The sequence below is a fragment of the Gorilla gorilla genome, chromosome 9 (genome assembly GCF_029281585.2).
Source record: "Gorilla gorilla gorilla isolate KB3781 chromosome 9, NHGRI_mGorGor1-v2.1_pri, whole genome shotgun sequence".
In the NCBI taxonomy this organism is placed as follows: Eukaryota; Metazoa; Chordata; class Mammalia; order Primates; family Hominidae; genus Gorilla; species Gorilla gorilla.
Genome location: NC_073233.2, coordinates 131,358,881 through 131,379,013, shown reverse-complemented (window position 1 = coordinate 131,379,013; position 20,133 = coordinate 131,358,881). Strand labels below are relative to the sequence as shown.

The following is a 20,133-nucleotide window of genomic DNA, read 5'->3' as shown; positions in this document are numbered from 1 at the left end:
CTTAAACTATAAACACTAGGTTAAGATAACTATTGTAGGAGGTTAAAAAAAACAAACTAGGTTTACAGGCAGTTTTTCAGCACCCATCAATAGATCAGAAAAGCAACATCTCATAAATAACCAAAGAAGGAATAAATCACTCTTCCAGCCTCCACTAACCAGAGAAGCAGACTTGGAGGCCTCATAGATAGGCACAAATGTCTTTGCTTTTGTAAACTAATAAATGCATTAGCATAACTCTTCAGACACATGCGCTTAATTTTGTCTAACAAGATGAAACAGAAATGTACACTCTCCATTTTATAATCTCACTGAAGCCCAGAGAGAGTGAGTAATCTGCCCAGGACCACACAGCGAGAAAATTAGCAGAACCAGAGCCTCCAACCCATGCTGCCTCAGCCTGTCTCTAGGACTGGTGCTGGGGCAGTCGTCCTAGGAAAAACTGTCACCCTGTCCCCACAGATGGAGGGGCCCAGCCTGAGCGTCATGACTCACTGCCTCAAGATACGGCTCCTTCCTGGATGAAGATGGGCTCCCTGAGAAACAGTAAACTGAACCCTTGTTCTGGTTGCCGGAGACCTGTATTCTAGATCCATCTCTGTCACTGACCAGCTTCATGGCCCTAGACTTCTCAGTTTTTCTGAAGGTGGAAATAATTTCACAAATCCCATCTACCAGGATGACTGGATTCTCTGAGAGACCCGTCTGTCTGACAGAAACAGGTGCTGACAGGTGGCAGCTGGGTGTGAGTGAAATAGGTGAAGATTTGGTAAAATCAAGGCCCTAAGACCCTCTTCTCCTCTCCCACCCAGCAGATCCTGTCCTCAGATCGATTTTTTTTTCATGCTTTAGTCTGAATGCCATATGCCACTGAAATTAACTTTTACATAGTGATCTCCCACACACTCAATTGGGAGCTCCCCAATGGAGGGGATATCTGTAACCATCTTTTCTTGCCTTTCCTGCCTTTCTTGCCTCTCTTTCTCTTTCTCTCTTTCTCCCTTTCTTTTTCTTTCTTTCCTTTCTTTTCTTTTATTTCTTTCTTTCTTCCGAGACAGGGTCTTACTCTGTCACCCAGGCTGGTCTCAAACTCCTGGGCTCAAGTTATCCTCCCACCTCAGCCTCCCAAGTAGCTGGGACTACAAGCACACACCGCCATGCCCAGCTTGCATCCATTTTTGTATCCCAAGCACACAGCAACAGTGCCAGGTTCCCAGTAAGCGCACAATAAGTGTCTGATGAATCGTGAGAATTACCTCTCCTGAGTTATCTGCATTTTCAGTCGCATCTCTCTGGCAGTGAAGCAAAAGGCATTTTAAGAAGCAATCCAAGCATGGAGAAGGCACTTCAGAGAGAGAGAAATTTTCAGTGTTCTGAGAACTTTCTGAATGGGCAGGTGACTGTCCTCTCTGGTAACCTCTAATACAGCCCTGCCTTCAAACATACATGGCTGACAATGGCTGAAAACTCCTCCAAGAAGTCTGCAGAGGGCTGGGCGTGGTGGCTCATGCCTCTAATCCCAGCAGTTTGGGAGGGCAAGGCGGGTGGATCACTCGGGGTCAGGAGTTCAAGATTAGCCTGGCCAACATGGTGAAACCCCATCTCTACTAAAAATACAAATATTAGCTGGGCGTGGTGGCACACACCTGTAATCCCAGCTACTCGGGAGGCTGAGGCGGGAGAATCTCTTGAACCTGGGAGGTGGAGGGTGTAGTAAGCCGAGATCATGCCACTGCACTCAAGTCTGGGCGACAAAGGGAGACTCCATCTAAAAAAAATAATAATAAAAGAAGCCTGCGGAGGCTCACAGACCCTACTAGAGAACCAGTGAGGTCCAAATACAAAGCCTGGACCTTCCTCGGAATCTGGAAGCAACAGGCCAAGCTGAGCAACAGTGAGTCATGGGAGAAATACTCTCAAAAACAAAGATCCACTAGGTATTCTTCCATCTTCACAAAACAAGAGAACATGAGTTTGGATTGTACTGTGGGGGATTTCAGTTAGATCTTAGGTAGAACTTTCCCAATAGTATGTCTTGAAAACATAAAAAGATATAACCAAGAAAGACAGTGCAACCAATCCTCTTTCCTGGGGTTGTTTTCGTTTGTTTGTTTTGTTTTGTTTTGTTTTTTTGAGACAAGTGTCACTCTGTTCCCCAGGCTGAAGTGCACTGGCACCATCTCAGCTCACTGCAACCTCTGCCTCCCAGGTTCAAGCAATTCAAATCCACCTCAGCCTCCCGAGTAGCTGAGACTACAGGCGCGTGCCACCATGCCTGTCTAATTTTTGTATTTTGTGGTAGAGAGGGGGTTTCACCATGTTGGCCAGGCTGGTCTCAAACTCCTGACCTCAAGTGACCTGCCCGCCTTGGCCTCCCAAAGTTCTGGGATTACAAGGGTAAGCCACTGTGCCAGGCCCCAGGTCTTTTTTTTAAAGTGATATTTTCTGATCAGGAAGATGTGGTTCATCGTAGACACTGGTGGAGAAAACACATGTTGTCACCTAAATTAAGGGCAAACTGTTCCAGGAGAAGCTCCACCCTGTACAGAGTAACCTTTATGGTTGCCATTCCATCCAACCCTGAAAATCAACAAAAGGGTCAAAAAGAGCTCCAAAGTGTAATGATCCAGCCAGAACACGAATGCTCTCTAGATTAAGGCAGATTGCTCTGAGGGGTCAGCCTGACACTCACTGACATTCCTGGGGGCAAAAGAACACAACAAGGTTAAGTGGCAGAAATACCTGACAACACTCTTCCCACTTTGGAGACGCATCTCAGCCTGATCCTTCTCTAGAAATAGTGCTTCAGAAATGTACCTTCCTCCTTATTTCACAGACTTCCTGTAGTATGAGATGAAATATATTTGGTCCTTTCCTGGTTCTTGTCCCAGAACTCCTAAAACCCTTGGACTTTCCTGAGTGACAGAAGTGTCTCTTGTTATTTGTAATGAATCCCATGGATAATACCTGAGTTTATGCTAAGAAAATGACTTAGGATACAGCCCCTGGGGAGCCTCAAGATGGGGAGGAAGGACCAAGAAAGACCAAGTGACTAGAGGATTAGAAGGTTGGATCTCTCAGTTCCACCCACAAACTTCCAGGAAAAGAGAGAGGGAGGTGTGGCTGAAGATCAAGCTCTATGAAAACTCTTGGACATGGAGCTTTGCTGAGCTTCTGGGTTGCTGAACTCGTGCAGGTGCTGGGAGGGTGGTGTGTCCAGGGTGAGCACGGGAGATCCATGCCCCATCTAACCCCCCACAATACCTTGCCCTATGTAAACCAAACTAAAATTCTAAAACCCCCAGCTGACTGAATGGACACCACTTTAGGAGACCCAAGGGGACCCAAAGAAAAAAAAACTAATTCAGGCCATGGAAAGACGTGGGGGCTCAAACATGCCTCATTATACTCTCCTCCTTGTGGAGCTCAGGCACAACTGACCAGCTTTAACATGAAAACAGAATTTTTTTTTTTTTTGAGGCCCAAGCTAGAGTGCAGTGGTGCAGTCACAACTCACTGCAGCCTTAACCTCCCAGGCTCAAGTGATCCTCCCACCTCAGCCACCCAAAGTGCTGGGATTACAGGTGTGAGCCACCATGCCTGGCCAAAACAGAAATCTTAAGAGTGACAAAACAGACTATGTTGCAATAAGACAACAAATTCCAACATGACTCTAGCATAATATTACGATAAAGAAGGAAGTTGAAATATTTTACTTCAAAATATGTTTCTTTGTTCTATTTTGAAATGGCCCTGCAAAGCCATCTTTTGTGGGGAAAATTTGCATCTGTAAAGAATCTCTATTAACATAACTAGATTTTTCCCCTTCCAGACCTTCCTAATCCTGAAGAGATTAACTGAAAGTCTAGCACCTTTTAAAGGTCTGAATACAAAATACTGGCCATCCATTGTCTCTAAGGGCAGCCATGTGGGAGACTTCATCTACATAATAAGAACTTTGGTCTCCACAACCCCTTATCTTAACCCAGACACTTTTTTCTACTGATTCCAGATTTTAGATAATAACTTAACTCTTTTCTGACTTGCCAATCAGAAAATCTTTGAATCTGGGCCAGGTGCAGTGGCTCACACCTGTAATCCCAGCACTTTGGGAGGCCAAGGTGGGTGGATCACAAGGTCAGGACAAGACCAGCCTAATCAATATGGTGAAACCCCGTCTCTACTAAAAATACAAAAATTAGCTGGGCGTGGTGGCGCATGCCTGTAGTCCCAGCTACTCAGGAGGCTGAGGCAGAATGCTTGAGCCTGGGAGGTGATCAACCTCTTGAATCCCAGAGGTTGCAGTGAGTGAGATCATGCCACTGCACTCCAGCCCAGGTGACAGAGAAAGGCTCTATCTCAAAAAAAAAGAGAGAAAACAAAATCTTTGAATCCACCTACGACCTGTAACACTAGCCCCCAGCTTCGAACTGTTCAATCTTTCTGGACCAAACCAATGTATACCTCACATGTATTGATTATTGTCTTACATCTCCCTAAAATGTGTAAAACCAAGCTGTAACCCAACCACCTTGCACACATGTTCTCAGAACCTCCTGATGCCTTGGACTGTGCCTTGGGCCATAGTCACTTGTATTTGGCTCAGAATAAACCTCTTTAAATATTTTACAGAGTTTGACTTTTTTCATCTACACCTATATACCTCTGCATCTCATTATTGATCTGTATCCTTAATATCTTTTATTATTAGCCTATAAACATAAGTGTTTCTCTGAATTCTGTGAGCAGCTCTGTCAGAGGCGTTTAAATCAGAGCAACTCCATCTTGAATAGCGCCTTGGTAAAATAAGGCTAAGACCCGCTGGACTACATTCCCAGTAAGTTAAGGCATTCTTAGTCACAGGATAAGATAGGAGGTTGGCACAAGATACAGGTCATAAAGACCTTGCTGATAAAACAGACTGCAGTAAAAAAGCCAGCTAAAACCCACCAAAACCAAGATGGCAATGAGAATGACCTCTAGTCATCCTCACTGCTACACTCCCACCAGCGCCATGACCATTTACAAATGCCATGGCAATGTCAGGAACTCACCCTATATAGTCTAAAAGGGGTGGCGGGGCATAAATAATCCACCCCTTGTTTAGCATATACTCAAGAAATAACCAAAAAAAGAGTAGCCATTATTTTATTTTTACTTTTTTTTTTTTTTGAGATGGTGTCTCGCTTTGTCACCAAGCTGGAGTGCAGTGGTGCGATCTCGGCTCACTGCAACCTCCACCTCCCAGGTTCAAGCAATTCTCCCACCTCAACTTCCTGAGTAGCTGGGACTACAGGTGCCTGCCACCACACTTGGCTAATTTTTGTATTTTTAGTAGAGACGGGGTTTTGCCATGTTGGCCAGACTGGTCTTGAACTCTGGACCTCAAGTGATCCGCCCACCTTGGCCTCCCAAAGTGCTAGGATTATAGGCATGAGCCACCGCGCCCAGCCTTCCTTTACTTTCTTAATAAACTTGCTTTCACTTTGCATTGTGTACTTGCCCTGAATTCTTTCTTGTGCAAGATCCAAGAACACTCTCCTTGGGTCTGGAATGGGACCCCTTTCCGGTAACAGCTCTAGTAAATTAATCGAACCCTAAAAGGGAGTCGGGAACTCTGGTTTATAGTTGGTTGGTCAGAAGTATAGATCTCAGATGCAACATGCAGATAGAGAAAAAATAAAAAAAGAAAAAGTACAGGTAGCTCTAACTTGTGATTGGCATCTGAAGTGGGGGCAATCTTATAGGACTGAGCCCTGAACCTGTGGAATCTGACACCATCTCCAGGTAGAAGGTGTCAGAATTAAACTGAATTATAAGACACCCAGTTTGTGTCCACTGGAGAACTTCTTGGTGTGTGGGGAGAAAACCCCACATATCTGGTCACAGAAATGTTCTGTGTTGAGTGTGAGAAAGAAAAAACAGTTTGATCTTTCCTTTCAAATTCTCTATCCTCAACGCATGGACTAACACTCTCCCTTACCTTCTAGAAGTGCAAGGCACAGAAGAAAAAAGTCTCTCAAATAAAAGGAAAATCTGAATGAGAAAAAACACCAGGAGATAATACACCAAACATGCCCTTGATATAGTCGGGATATTTCTCCCCTCCAAATAGCATGTTGACTTTTTTTCTCTCTCTCTCTTTTCAGATAGGGTCTCACTCTGTTGCCCAGGCTGGAGTGCAGTGGCATGGTCACTGGCTCACTGAAGCCTCAACCTCCCAGGCTCAAGTAATCTTCCCACTTCTGCCTCTTAAATAGCTGGGACTGCAGGTATATGCCACCATGCCTGGCTAATTTTTTTCTCTTTTTTTTTCTTTTATAATAGAGGTGGGGGTCTCACTATGTTGCCCAGACTGGTCTCAAACTCCTGGGCCTAAGCAATATTCCTGACTTGGCCTCCCAAAATTCTGGGATTACAGGTGCAAGCCACCATGCCTGGCCCTGGCTAATTTTTTAAATTTGTTGTAGAGATAGGGGTCACTATGTTGTCCAGGCTGGCCTCCAACTCCTCGGCTCAAGCGGCAATCCTCTTGCCTCAGCCTCCCAAAGTGCTAGGATTACAGGCGTGAACCACCACACCCGGCCCGCATGCTGAGATTTTGTCCCTAGTGTAGGAGGAGAACCTGGTGGGAGGTGTTTGGGCTGTGGGGGAGGATCTCTTATGAAAGGTTTGGTGCCATTCTTTCGAGAATGAGTGAGTTCTTATTCTTAGTTCCTGCAAGATCTGGTTGTTAAAAGGAGCCTGACACCCCTACCTCTCTTTCTTGCAACTTCTCACCATGTGACAACCCTGCTCCCCTGTATTAGTCCATTTTCAGGCTGCCAATAAAGACATACCTGAGACTGGGAAATTTACAAAAGAAAGAGGTTTATTGGACTTACAGTTCCACGTGGCTGGGGAGGCCTCACGATCATGGTGGATGGTGAAAGGCACATCTCACATGGTGGCAGACAAGAGAAGAGGGCTTGTGCAAGGAAATTCCCATTTTTAAAACTATCAGATTTCATGAGACTTATTCACTATCCTGAGAACAGCACAGGAAAAACTTGCCCCCATGATTCAATTACCTCCCACCAGGTCCCTCCCACAACATGTGGGAATTCAAGATGAGATTGAATTGGGTGGGGACGCAGCCAAGCCATATCATCCCCCATTTGCTTTCCACCAGGAATGGAAGCTTCCTAAGGTCAGAAGTAGATACTGGCACCATGCTTCTTATGCAGCCAGCAGAACCATGAGCCAAATAAACTTCTTTTCTTTATAAGTTACCCAGTCTCAGGTATTACTTTATAACAACACAAACAGATCAATATACCCTCTAATAACTGAGTTAACATGATAAAATTATATTTTCCTTTTTCCTACTATCCAAAACTTTACAATTAACTAGCTATTTTATTAGATACAATATGCTGACTTTTTTTTTTTCTTTTGAGACGGAGTCTCACTCAGCCGCCCAGGCTGGAGTGCAGTGGCGCTATCTTGGGTCACTGCAACCACTGTTTCCCAGTTTAAACGATTCTCCCGTCTCAGCCTCCCGAGTAGCTGGGATTACAGGCACCCACCATCATGCCTGGCTAATTTTTGTATTTTAGTAGAGACGGGGTTTCACCATGTTGGCCAGGCTGGTCTTCAATTCCTGACCTCAGATTATCTGCCTGCGTTGGCCTCCCAAAGTGCTAGGATTACAGGCGTGAGCCACTGCATCTGGCCGCGTTGACTTTTATGGCATAAAAAATGATTTCTTGTGCTCACTTCAGCAGCACATGCACTACATTTTTTAAAATGATTCCTTTTAAGACAACAAGCTTGAAGACTCTTGGAGAGTCTCAAAAATGTGTCACTAAACTAACCATCCATTGCCTTTCTGTATTTTCCTAATTGCTGGGGCAAATATTGCAAGGGTTACCATCCCCAAACTGGGCGCTCCCCCTCCCCTAGAAAATTATTTTTCTATGGCTGCAAAAAGGAGGGCAAAAACCAAATAGGTTGTTTACTGTTTTTCTAGTCATCTCCCTCAGCTCCATCATTTCCTGGATAAACTCGCCAACCAGAAGCAGCAAGACTGAAAATCTCTGTGGTCAGATTGTGGAGGGAAGAGGCACCAGGCTGGGTGGGGGAACAGGCTTGACCACAGTGATGTGCTGAGAGGGAGAGACCTTAAAAAGAATGAGGCTGCTGCAGAGATGTAATAGGTCTGTTAGAAACTGGTCGAGATTTCAGGTCAGAGGCCTGAGTTTCAGCTCCGACCCTGCGCTGCCTCCGTGACGTGCCTGGTCATCTCATTCCTCCATCTCATCTACAGATCAGAATTGGAGAACTGGAGTCTCATCCCAGCTTGAGGACATACAGAGGACACAGAAGGGCTTCACACCCTCTGACTACCCAATGTGTCAGGGCCTCAGAGGAAACACCCATGGTTTTCTTTATCCCTCCCTTCCACAAAGGGACCAAAGGCACAGCCACATTTTCCTCGTGAGGATTTCGAGCTATATGACAATATCTGAATCGAAAATCCAGACATGTGGTCTGATAACAGAAGAGGATATTTGAAAACACGAGTGTGTTTAGGAGGTTGCTGCCTATGGTGGCAGGGAGTGGCTGGCTACTGGCCAACATCTCCTCACCAGCTGAGGCATCACCATCCTGCTTCCCTTCTCCCACTGGAAAACCCACATTCGATTTTCTGTTCTGAGTCCCTGAGAGAAGCTTTCTGTTCTGAGTCCCTGAGAGACCCGAAACAAGTCTCCTCTGAGAGGACACTTCCTTCCAGGCTCCAGAGTCACAGGAGAAGAGCTCATAGATTCCCACCCCCCAAGACAATAAGAAGCTATGTCCCTCCTCACACCAGGCACAACAGCCCCTTGGCAAGTCACACACTGATATGTGCTATGGAAGAAAGAATCCCATGGGGGCAAATGCCCCAGGAAAAACCCTCAGGTTTCATCAAGCTCTTGTACACACAGCAACCCAGCAACCACCTCCAGGCTCTCCGGGCCAGCCTTGGCTCCAGGTCTAAACACCTGCTTCAGGGCCAGCAGTTTGCCCACTGGGGTCAGGAAGAAAATTCCCCACTGGCAGCTTAGCCATTCAGACTCCTTAACTTCTGCGTTACCCTAGAAGCAATTATCAGTGACCAGCATAGCAACTGGAGGCTATATAATACCTGGGAGAAACGCACCAACTAGGACAGAAAGATCACCTGTGCATCTGCCCCATGTTCATACCAGCCCCTTACCTGATGTGTAATTGGCACCCTCTGAGTGCATAACCACCAAGGAAATTTTCCAAATACCAACTCCCACAGAGGAAACTGGCCAGTATGAAATCAGCCCACAGGGTTCCATCTCTACCGTCTCAGTTTCCACAGATTGTTTTAATCTAGAAACCACATCTACAGCCAGGGGCTAGCTGCTTCTCACGGAGGAGTCCACCTAGACAGTCAACAGCATCATCCTCACACCTCTCTGCTTCGCACAACCTCACACACATCTCCTCAATGGCCTCCCGACTGTCCACATTCCTACCTTCCTTCAGGACCTCCCCCTCCACATCTACAAGTTCTCAAGCAGGGGAGGGCTGACTGCTTCCAGGCCCTGGGGGGATAGGACAGTGGAGCTGTAATGAGCTCAGGCTTTGGAATTAGGACATGCTTCAAATCCCAGCCTTGCTTCTGTTGGACCAGGAGAATGTTAATCTCTGAACTTCAGGTTCCTCAGCTGGAAAACCTGCCTGGGGGGACCGAGGCATTGTTGTGAGGATTTAATGTGATAATGTATTTAAGGCTGCTTGGCAGACAACTTGGCACAAAGTAAGACCGGTCCCTGCCCTCAAGGAATTATGAATCTGGTGGAAGTTTTTGCCAGTTAATCCTATCCAGCACCGATCACTTACTTAATCCACTGACCAATCATAGGTCTCCTTTGCATTTGTTCTTCGCTTTGTGTTAAGAAGGACATGAGTTTTCTCTCTCCCACACTTCCTGTGCTTCTCATATGTAGCAGGGCACACACAGAGCGCAGAAGCTACACCAACAGTGACGGGGGCTGAGGGGGAGAGCATTCAGATGCACAAAATCACCCTGCTCTCCTGGAAATGGGGCTGAAACCCGAAACAAGTCTCCCTCCAAAGGTCAGAGGAAGGAGATGAAGAATCAAGATAAATATACCAATGCTGTGTATTCATTACAGGCAAACCACACGCCAGCTAGGCTGGCACCAGAGAGATGACCTAGCCTAGCATGCTGGGCACAATTAGTGAGCGGCACTACCAGTGGTCAGACATGGAGCTAAGTGGAAACCCTGAGGCCCTCCACTCTCTAGCCGCCGGCCTGCTAGACTGTGAGCAATCATGACGGGGGTAGATGTGTTATGTAGAAGAAAGGACATAACAGCCAGGAGAAAGATGGTACAAAAGATAGTAACAGTGAAGGTATACTGGGCAGAGATGCAGAGAGGTGCTTCTGCATCCCCTAGAAAGAGCCTGCAGTTGGCCACCACCCAACTCACTCACCCATCGTCAGCTTTCCCTTCCCCCTCCAGAGAGTGATGACAAGAAGACATCCTGGGAGATGTGGTTTCATCTAATTTCTGACTTTTCTGAACCTAGCAATTCAGAGAGGGGTTCCAATCCTCAGTTTGGTTCTGAACAATCACCACAACCAGTTTTGGGCAAGGAAGTTAGAAAGACATGTGAGTATTAATGCTAAGAGCCTGCCCCATCAACTGCAGACTACACTATTCCCTGAGCTCAGAGGGCAACATGGCCAGCAAAAAAATTGTGCCATCTTGATAGACTGGATTAAGAAAATGTGGCACATATACACCATGGAATACTATGCAGCCATAAAAAAGGATGAGTTCATGTCCTTTGTAGGGACACGGATGAAGCTGGAAACCATCATTCTCAGCAAACTATCGCAAGGACAAAAAACCAAACACCGCATGTTCTCACTCATAGGTGCGAATTGAACAATGAGAACACATGGACACAGGAAGGGGAACATCACACACTGGGGCCTGTTGTGGGGTAGGGGGAGGGGGGAGGGATAGCATTAGGAGACACACCTAAAGTTAAATGACGAGTTAATGGGTGCAGCACACCAACATGGCACACGAATACATATGTAACAAACCTGCAGGTTGTGCACATGTACCCTAAAACTTAAAGTATAATAAAAAAAATTGTGCCGTCTTATGTTCAATGGTAGTTAAGATGATGCTTTGCAGTTAGACCACTGAAAGAAAAGAGCAAGACTCCAGGCCTTCACCTCCCCACGCTTCCTCCCCACTACACAGAACAGCAGAAAGTAGTTGCCTCGAGCAACTTTGAGAGTGTCTCTCCCAAGCTCCAGAATCTACGACAGCTCCCCATTGAATTGACTCCACTTTGCCTAGGAAGCGCTCTGCATATAGGATCTCAATACCTGTTTGATGACTGAGAGATTCATTGAAATTCAAACTCTTTGGCATAAATCACCTTCGGTCTGTCAGCCTCACCACCTTCATTTTTCCACATTCCTCAACAAGATCACATTTGGTCATCCAACTCTATCTTCAAGCCAACACATCCAAACTGCTTTCACCTATAGGCATTTGTTAACCCTTCAAAACTCAGCTCTCTATAGATCAGTGGTTGTCTAGGGCTGGGGAAATGGGATGGAGACGGTGAAGGTGCTAGCCAAAAAGTATGAGTTTCAGTCAGGCACAGTGGTTCATGCCTGTAATCCCAGCACTTTGGGAGGCTGAGGTGGGCAGATCATGAGGTCAGGAGTTCAAGACCCACCTGGCCAACATGGTGAAACCCTGTCTCTACTAAAAATACAAAAATTAGCTGGGCGTGGTGGCGAGCTTCTATAATCCCAGCTACTCAGGAGGCTTAGGCAGGAGAATCACTTGAACCCAGGAGGCAGAGGCTGCAGTGAGCCGAGATTGAGCCACTGCACTCCAGCCTGGGTGAGAGAGGGAGACTCCGTCTCAAAAAAAAAAAAAAAAAAGTATGAGTTTCTTTGTGGGGCAACAAAAGTTTTTAAAAACTGACTGTGGTGATGGTTGTACATAGCTGTGAATATACTAAAAACCATTGAATTATGCTTTAAATAGGTGAATTGTATATTATATAAATTATATCTCAATAAAGCTGTTTTTAAAAACTCAGCTCTGTACTCATCTCCTTTCGGAAATTTTCCCACACTCATGAATAAAAGAATTTCACTTTAAACAGTAGAGAAAAAGGAATCATTTATTTACTCATTATTAATTCATCAACAAACATCTATAGATCTATAGATCACTGTAAGAGGTCAGGTACAGTGCTGTGACGATACAAAGATGAACATGATTGGTCTTGGAGTATTCCAGTGAACACTGGAAAGTTAGTAAGCCATGCTATCTTTACCATTTATTCCACTTCTTCCTTCCTAGGGTTTAAGGAGAAGAAAAGGGTCTCCTAATCCTCTTCATATTTTCAACTTTGTGCAGTGAAAATCCGCAAGCTTGAGCTTCAAGTCAGTGACAAGTAAAAAAACAAACAAACAAACAAATAATGAAACAAATAATGAAAAAACAAAAATTAAAAGAAATCCACAAGCTATGGCCCTCTCAGCCACTTAACTTCTACCACATCACGCTGAATTTCATAGCAAGCCTGAAAGGTGTTTTTCTCTCTTTTGGAGCAGTAGATTTGGGGTGGGGAATGTGGAGCCGTCATGCTGGGCCTGGTATGCTAATCCTCCCTAATCCAGGCCAGAGCAGAGCCATTTTCCAACCATCATTTCCAAATCCTGAATTGTGTGAGGAGGCTCAGGTGCTGCTCCAGGACACATGAGTATGTAACCTCATACTTTTAAGCAAACATCCATTCCATGTGAGAGACTCACAGAGTAATGAAATAAGCCTTCACCCTTGCACAGCAAGAGGAAGTCTGCAAAACATTTTCACATTCACTACTCTTCAGACTTCCCATTAACCCACAGAGATCCTCTTCCACAAATGAAGAAGGTGAAACTCATGGAGGTAAAGTGAAATGCTCAAGCTAATCTCCATAGCTAATCGATGATAGAACTTAAATATACAGCTGTCTTCTGATATTAAGTCCAATGTTCCCTGCACTCCATTGCCTCTAAATGCCAATTCTATTTTCTTTTGGAAATGGAGTCTTGCTCTGTCGCCCAGGCTGGAGTGCAGTGGTGTGATCTCAGCTCACTAAAACCTTTGCCCACTGAGTTCAAGCAATTCTCATGCCTCAGCCTCCTGAGTAGCTGGGATTACAGGCGCGCACTACCATGTCCAGCTAATTTTTGTATTTTTAGTAGCAACAGGGTTTTGCCATGTTGGCTAGGCTGGTCTCGAACTCCTGGCCTCAAATGATCTGCCTCCTCAGCCTCCCAAAGTGCTGGGATTACAGGCATGAGCTACCACACCCCACCACCAATTCCTTCTCAGGCCACTTGGTGGTATCTACGAGCACCTATTCACTTGATTGCTGCTTTTCTTGGAAGGAAGCCTTTCATCTTCGAGGCCTAAAAATGATGGGGCTTTGTTTTACACACAATCCAAATAGATTCCAACAGAAGGCAGTATAACAGTAGCCAAGAGTAGATGTGAGTCACACGAATTCGAATTTGAATCCAGAGTCTGCCTTTTCAGATACATATGTTCTTGTTTTTTGTTGGTGGTGGTTTTTTTTTTTTTTTTTTGGAAACGGAGTCTCACTCTGTTGCCCAGGCTGGAGTGCAGTGGCGAGATCTCAGCTCACTGCAACCTCCACCTCCTAGGTTCAAGCTATTCTCCTGCCTCAGCCTCCCGAGTAGCTGAGACTACAGGTGTCCACCACCACACTTGGCTAATTTTTGTATTTTTAGTATAGACGGTGTTTCTCCGTGTTGCCCAAGTTGGTGGCGAACTCCTGAGCTCAGGCAATCTGCCTGCCTCATCCTCCCAAAGTGCTAGGATTACAGGCGTGAGCCACTGCGCCCGGCTGATACATAGGTTCTTCTAATCCAAAAGTCACCACTTAAAATAACTGCCTGAACTACATCTAGGTGAAAATCCTGCCAAATTTTAAGGATATGTCCCCAAATCCAACAAAAATGAAGGTTCCACTACACACATAGACAACTCTCGAAACCAGGAATACCTTCCTAAATCTAACCAAATCTACTGTCATCCCCATCCTAGCCAGCAATGCAAGATTTTTTTTCTTCATACACACAAAGACACACACACACACACACACACACACACACATGCACATAACATTTTAAGAGTTGGGGGTGGCGGTCTCACCATGGCTGAAATGCAGTGGTTATTCACAGGCACCACTGTAGCCTACTAAAGCCTTGAACTCTTGGGCTCATGTGATCCTCACACCACAACCCAAGTAGCTGGGAATACAGGCCATGCCATTGCACCCGGCTCTTTTTACCATATTTCGTCCTCAGTATATATGGCAGAATCTCAAGATCAAAAGAAGGTCTCTTTTAGTTTCTTTTACATTGGAGGGAAAAGCCGACAAGCCATGACAAACTACTTTATTTATTTATTCATTTAAGATGAAGTTTCGCTCTTGTTGCCCAGGCTGGAGTGCAATGGCGTGATCTTGGCTCACTGCAACCTCCACCTCCCAGGTTCAAGCAATTCTCACGCCTTGGCCTCCCGAGCAGCTGGGATTACAGGCACCCACTACTACACCTGGCTAATTTTTTGTGTTTTTAGTAGAGACAGCGTTTCACCATGTTGGCCAAGCTGGTCTCGAACTCCTGACCTCAGGTGACCCTCCCACCTCACCTCAGGTGACCCTACCGCCTCAGCCTCCCAAAGTGCTGGGATTACAGGCATTAGCCACCACCGCCCCCCGGCCTGACAAACTACTTTAGTTCAGGGTTAGCTCCCACCAAGCTTGCCCCATTTCCCTCTACTCTGTGAAAAGGGTAGCAGGATGAAGTACCAAACAGAAAGAACTTCTATCCCCAGCGTCCACAAAAATCCACAGAACAAAGCTCTGTATCTGCACCTGCTGAGAGAACCATGCTCAGTTGTTGCAAACAGAAAAGAGAAACTCTGGAAGGCCCAAAATGCCCATCTTCTGCATAACCGATCCTACTCCTCAGTCCCCACCCCGCAAAGACACATGGCTCATCCTGTTTCTCCCACCATTCTTCATATTGTTCCCTTCAGCCAGTCTTATGCACCCAACCTCATTCTTTTCCTGCTGTTTTCTACTACCCATCTGTATTTGTCATGGTGTCAGCCTCTTCCTTCAAGAAGTCTTCCTCTACTTCTCCAGAACTCTCTCTTTTCTAGTACAATCAGTACCACACAGCACAGTATGTTTTCCAATGGCTCCCACAGGTCTTCAATTTTTTTTTTTTTTTTGAGACAGAGTCTCACTCTGTGGCCCAGGCTGGAGTGCAGTGGCACAGTCTCAGCTCACTGCAGCCCCTGCACCCAGGTTCAAGTGATTCTCTTGCCTCAGCCTCCGAAGTAGTTGGGATTACAGGAGCCTGCCACTACACCCAGCTAATTTTTGTACTTTTAATAGAAATGGAGTTTCGCCATGTTGGCCAGGGTGGTCTCGAACTCCTGACCTCAAGTGATCCACACGCTTCGGCCTCCCAAAGTGCTGGGATTACAGGTGTGAGCCACTGTGCCCAGGTGTTCATTTCTTATACAAGCCTCCCCTCATCTTCCTTCTCAACCTCTACAACCCCTTACTCTACCTATCCTTCCCCCACACCCTCCTCAACATCACCACTATTAGCTGTTACTAGACTGAGCTCACAGAAATATTCAGTAAGTAGTTACTGAAGTGAAATCAATGTAATTGAACATATTTGGAGAAGGAATTCCAGGGAAAGTGATCAATGACTCAGTTGCTCCGCACAAGAACACAAATCCATTAAGAGACAGGGCCCTAGAGTCTCAAAGTAAATATGTAGGATTCGTGGTACCGATGAACAAGTGAGGACTCCCTGCCCTCCACCAGGCAAGGGGCTTGGCTCAGACACAACTTCCTGAAGCAGCAGTCCTCACCAGGGCTGTGTGGAGCTGCTCTAGGGCGCCCTGCACCAATTCTCTACGTGAGGGAAGCTCAACCTTCTCCCATTACCCAGATGCCACATTGACCTAGGCAAAAAACTAGCTGGTACAAACCACAGTCTTGTAGGTATCGATGTCTAAAGACTCTGATATGGTAGGCAATGTGACTCACTCAATGTCAATATTTCACTTCCACACAAGTGAGCCAGTTAAGGCAATCCGGTGTGGCCAAACATAAAATAAGATTGAAACGGAGTCCTGAAATATAAACCACTTAACTGTTCTCTGGCCTTTTACTATCTCCTGTAGAAAGGGAGCCATAGTAATACCTACCTCAGAGAGTTCGCGTAGGGATGAAATCTGGAGGTACATGAAGTGCGCAACATAGTGGCCCGCACATGGTAAGGGCTCGATAACTATTAGCTGTTATTATTTTTATTATTTATTTCGCTGCGAGGATCAAGGGAGATGGAATGCAGCGTAAAGCCCCACGTAAACGTGTCGTGCAACATGAAGCCCCTCACCCTGAGTTGGGGAGCGGGTGGCACGTGTGGAAGCTGAATGCCACCATCCCTGGGACCAGGCGCAGCGCCCTCCAGAAGCGCCTCTGGTGACGGGCTCCTGTTCTCCCCCAGGACGTTTCCCCCAGAATGCCCCGGGGCCCTGGACGGCTCTGGAGAGGACGGGAGGGAAGGGAAGGAGACGGGCGGAACGGGGACGTACCTGCTTTCACTGCAGTCCTTCCGCTCCCTCACCCTCAGCCACTTGCGGAGGAGGAAGCGCTTTCGGCGCGGGGACGCGCTGGGTGTGGAGCAGTTGGACCACGGGGTGTCCTCGTCGCTGGAGGGCGTGATCTCGATGGACGGCAGCTGCAGGAACTCCTTGCCGGGGGCCAAGACGCTGGGCAGGTCCCGGGCCAGCCCGGCCTCCAGGCTCTGCTCCTGTACGTTCTTCATGCGGCGCATCTTGAAGCGCCGGCGGCGAAGCGTGGGGGTCGACGAACTGGACCAGACCGGGCTGCCCTCGGGCGCACCCTGCGGCTCGGGCACCTGCAGGGCGGGCAGCGGCCGGTTCTCCATCATGTTGGCCGCCGGCATGGGGGCCGTCGCCTCTGCGCTCCCCCTGAGCCCTCCGCCAGCGGCCTGGTTCGCGTCTCCCTTTGGCTGTTCCCCACCCTCGGCCCGCGGCACACTCCCCAATCCTGGGGCCGGAGGAACAAGTTCCTTTCCCGGGGCGCAGCGAGGAAGGGACGCGAGGGGACGCGGCGTAGCGCGCCGCCGCCCGGAGTCTAACTTTTGGGAGCGCGCGTCCTCCGGGCCGTCAGCCGCCGGCGAGGCCACCCGGGAGGGGCGGGAGCCGCCTGCCAGCCACTCGGCAGCCCTCCTGGGGCTCCCCTCGCGCGCCCGCTTGTTTTTCTTCCGCTGCGCTCCCTCGCTTGCTGGCGTCTTTGCCTTAGCGGGACTCGGCAGCCAGGGGCCCCAGGGGGCGGTGCAGAAAACTCTCAGCGGTTTGCGTTCAGCAGACCAGGTTGGGGAGCCGGCTTGGCGCTGCAGGGAGGTAGAGAGCGGGAGGAAGAGGCAGTGGTAGGAGGGAAAGGGAGAGAGAGAGAGAGAGAGGAAGCGAGACACTGGATAAAAACAAAAAAGGAGGAGGAGGAGCGGGGACTGGGGGCGGGGTGAGGGGGGCTATCCTGAATGGGCTAGCACTGGCAGCGACCGCTAGTGTAACTGTACACGGATTCCCTCGGGGAGGGACTCGACCTCCAAGTAAAGGCTGCTCCAATCAGCTTACTGAAATAGGATCACAAACCAAACTTTCTCAGGGCAACGATTGGCCAGGCAACTCCCATTAGTCGAACTCGGCTATTTCCTTGGGAGTGGGGGGTGCAGAGAAAGGGGAGTCAATGAATTCAGTCCTCACTCTCTCAGGCCACCCATGATACAGGGTTGAAGGAAAATGAGGAGACTTTTCAACTAGCTCTTGTCTCCTAAGAAAGGCAGTTTAAATTATTTGGGGGCGTGAGTAGTGGCACTGCAGGCCGGAGTGTAGTCAGAGGAGGAAAGCAAGGTTGCTGGAGCCTGCTTCCAAAATGACAAGCTGAGAAGAGGACAGTTCTCCCGTGGCGGCGTGAGCTGAGGACACCAGACATGACATACCAAGGAAAGACAGACAATAGGGTCTGAGAGACAAAGGACACAGGACCAGTAAGGAAAATGGGGCCTGAACCCTGTACATGAGCCAGCTGCCAGTACCATAGCCGCTTCCCGAGCAAGGAATGAAATGAGGAGTCGGTGAGCACCCACAAAGCAATGCATCCAACAGAGCCCCAGGGAGTCGAGTGTACCCCCCCTTACATTGCTGAGGGCTGATTCAGTTCTGCTTCAGCCTGCCATGGACTGAGTCACAGAATCCAGTATGTCCCCATGTCATGGAACCTAGGAAGTCTGGTTCAGTCCTGGTAGCATCCCAAGATGTGCTGAACCACACTCACTCTCTAGACCCAGGCCCTAAGAGATCATCAACCCTAGAACCGATCCATCCTATTTAGGCGCTCTCTGTGGGCACTGAGTCTAACCCAGCCCAGCTCCTAGAGCAGGGCTGTAGCAACCATTCTCCTCCTTCATCCCCAGCCCAATGCATTTGTCTCTTGGGTCAGTAACTGTTTTGTTTTGTTTTGTTTTTAAGAGAAAAAGTCTCACTCTGTTGCCCAGACTGGAGTGCAGTGGTGCAGTCATGGCTCACCGCAACCTTGAATTCCTGGGCTCAAGCTGTCCTCCCACCTGAGCCTCCTGAGTAGCTGGGAGTACAGGTGCGCACCACCACACGCAGCTAAGTTTTATTTCTTTTTGTAGATATGAGGTCTTGCTATATTGCCCAGGCTGGTCTCAAACTCCTGGCCTCAAGTGATCTGCCCACCTTGGCCTCCCAAAGTGCTGAGATTACAGGCATGAGCCACCATGCCCAGCCTGGTCAGTAACTTTCAAAGAGATCATGAGAAGCACCCAAGAACATACCATGAAGTCCACAATCTGATCCACCCTTCTTTTCTGCCTCTCTGAGAGTCCAGTTTCCATCTGGGAGCCAATGCCCAGCTTCCGTGCCAGGACAAAAGTCACATTTCACAAGTGTCCCGAAGCTGAGGAAAATTCACATCCCTAAAGATCACAAGAATTCACTGCAAGTAAATACATCCCTGCAGTTCAGCAAGACATCAAGGATGACAGCTGGCTATGGATCTACCAAGCTCTGCAATGACACTTGTCAAGTATGGAAAAGCTCAAGGCATCCTGACATTACACAACCTTTGAGAGGCTGGGAAACCAAAGGAAATATGTCTTCCTCAGGGAGAGAGATACTGCGGCTGAAGAGCCAAGGCCAGGCCCTCCCATAAATGACTCCCTGGAATGTCAGCCCCCGTTTCTGAAATCCAGCCACTGGCCCTCTCAGGAGTGATTTGGTTTCACTCTACTTTAACTCCCGGACATAGCACAGAAAGCAGAAACCCCTTGCCATCAGGTGTCAGGCCTGACAAGGTCACCTCTTCCGGCTCCAGGGATGCTGAGGAGATTGCACTGTAATTCCAAACTTCAGGATCCGGAGCTAAGCCAAGTTCCACAGAGTTTGTTCACTGCCTTGTACTTCCTCCAAGAACGAGTGTTTTGCAAGAGATCTGATAACTTCCCAGTTCAAGGAACCTGAGTTTTGGGCGGGCTCTTGACATAGAAGATGAGGGTCTCAGGGGCTTATGGGAAGAAAGGAAGCCAGGACACTACCATTCGCTTGGAGGCCAAAAACACAAAAGGATGGTCCACAAGACAGGGGCCAGAAGATTCTATGGGCAGCTTGGGAAGAGGGAGAAACAACAAGGGAGGAAGCTTTAAGTTTGTTCTGGGCACTCTGAATTTAAGTGTATACCTCTTAAAAGGAAGAAAAGCCACCAGCACCCTCTTCCCACACACTTCAGCCACTTTTCCCACCCACAGTAGATTCTGGAACTGAAATCCTATGAGATTTAATTCAAGCCTTGGGCACAGCAGTGGCTAAGAGTGATCATTTACATTTCACCCGGCCTGAGGGAAAACCTCCAAGCAGG

At 47.7% G+C, this 20,133-nt stretch overlaps 1 protein-coding gene across 7 annotated transcripts in view; it reads right to left on the bottom strand.

Moving 5' to 3' along the window:
- Positions 1-20,133, bottom strand: part of GRAMD1B (GRAM domain containing 1B) — a 262,296-nt gene that overhangs the window by 173,396 nt on the left and 68,767 nt on the right. For 3 of the 7 annotated variants that reach the window (XM_031015834.3, XM_055355806.2, XM_055355805.2), the window contains exon 1: positions 16,764-18,117. The exons of 2 other annotated variants lie outside the window; for them this stretch is intronic. In XM_031015834.3, the coding sequence (XP_030871694.3) occupies positions 16,764-17,137 (374 nt within the window). In that variant the 5' untranslated portion in view covers positions 17,138-18,117. Of the gene's footprint in view, positions 1-12,220; positions 12,503-16,763; positions 18,294-20,133 lie in introns of those variants that run through there. 2 more of the 7 variants (XM_031015848.3, XM_031015830.3) reach the window with 2 other exon arrangements.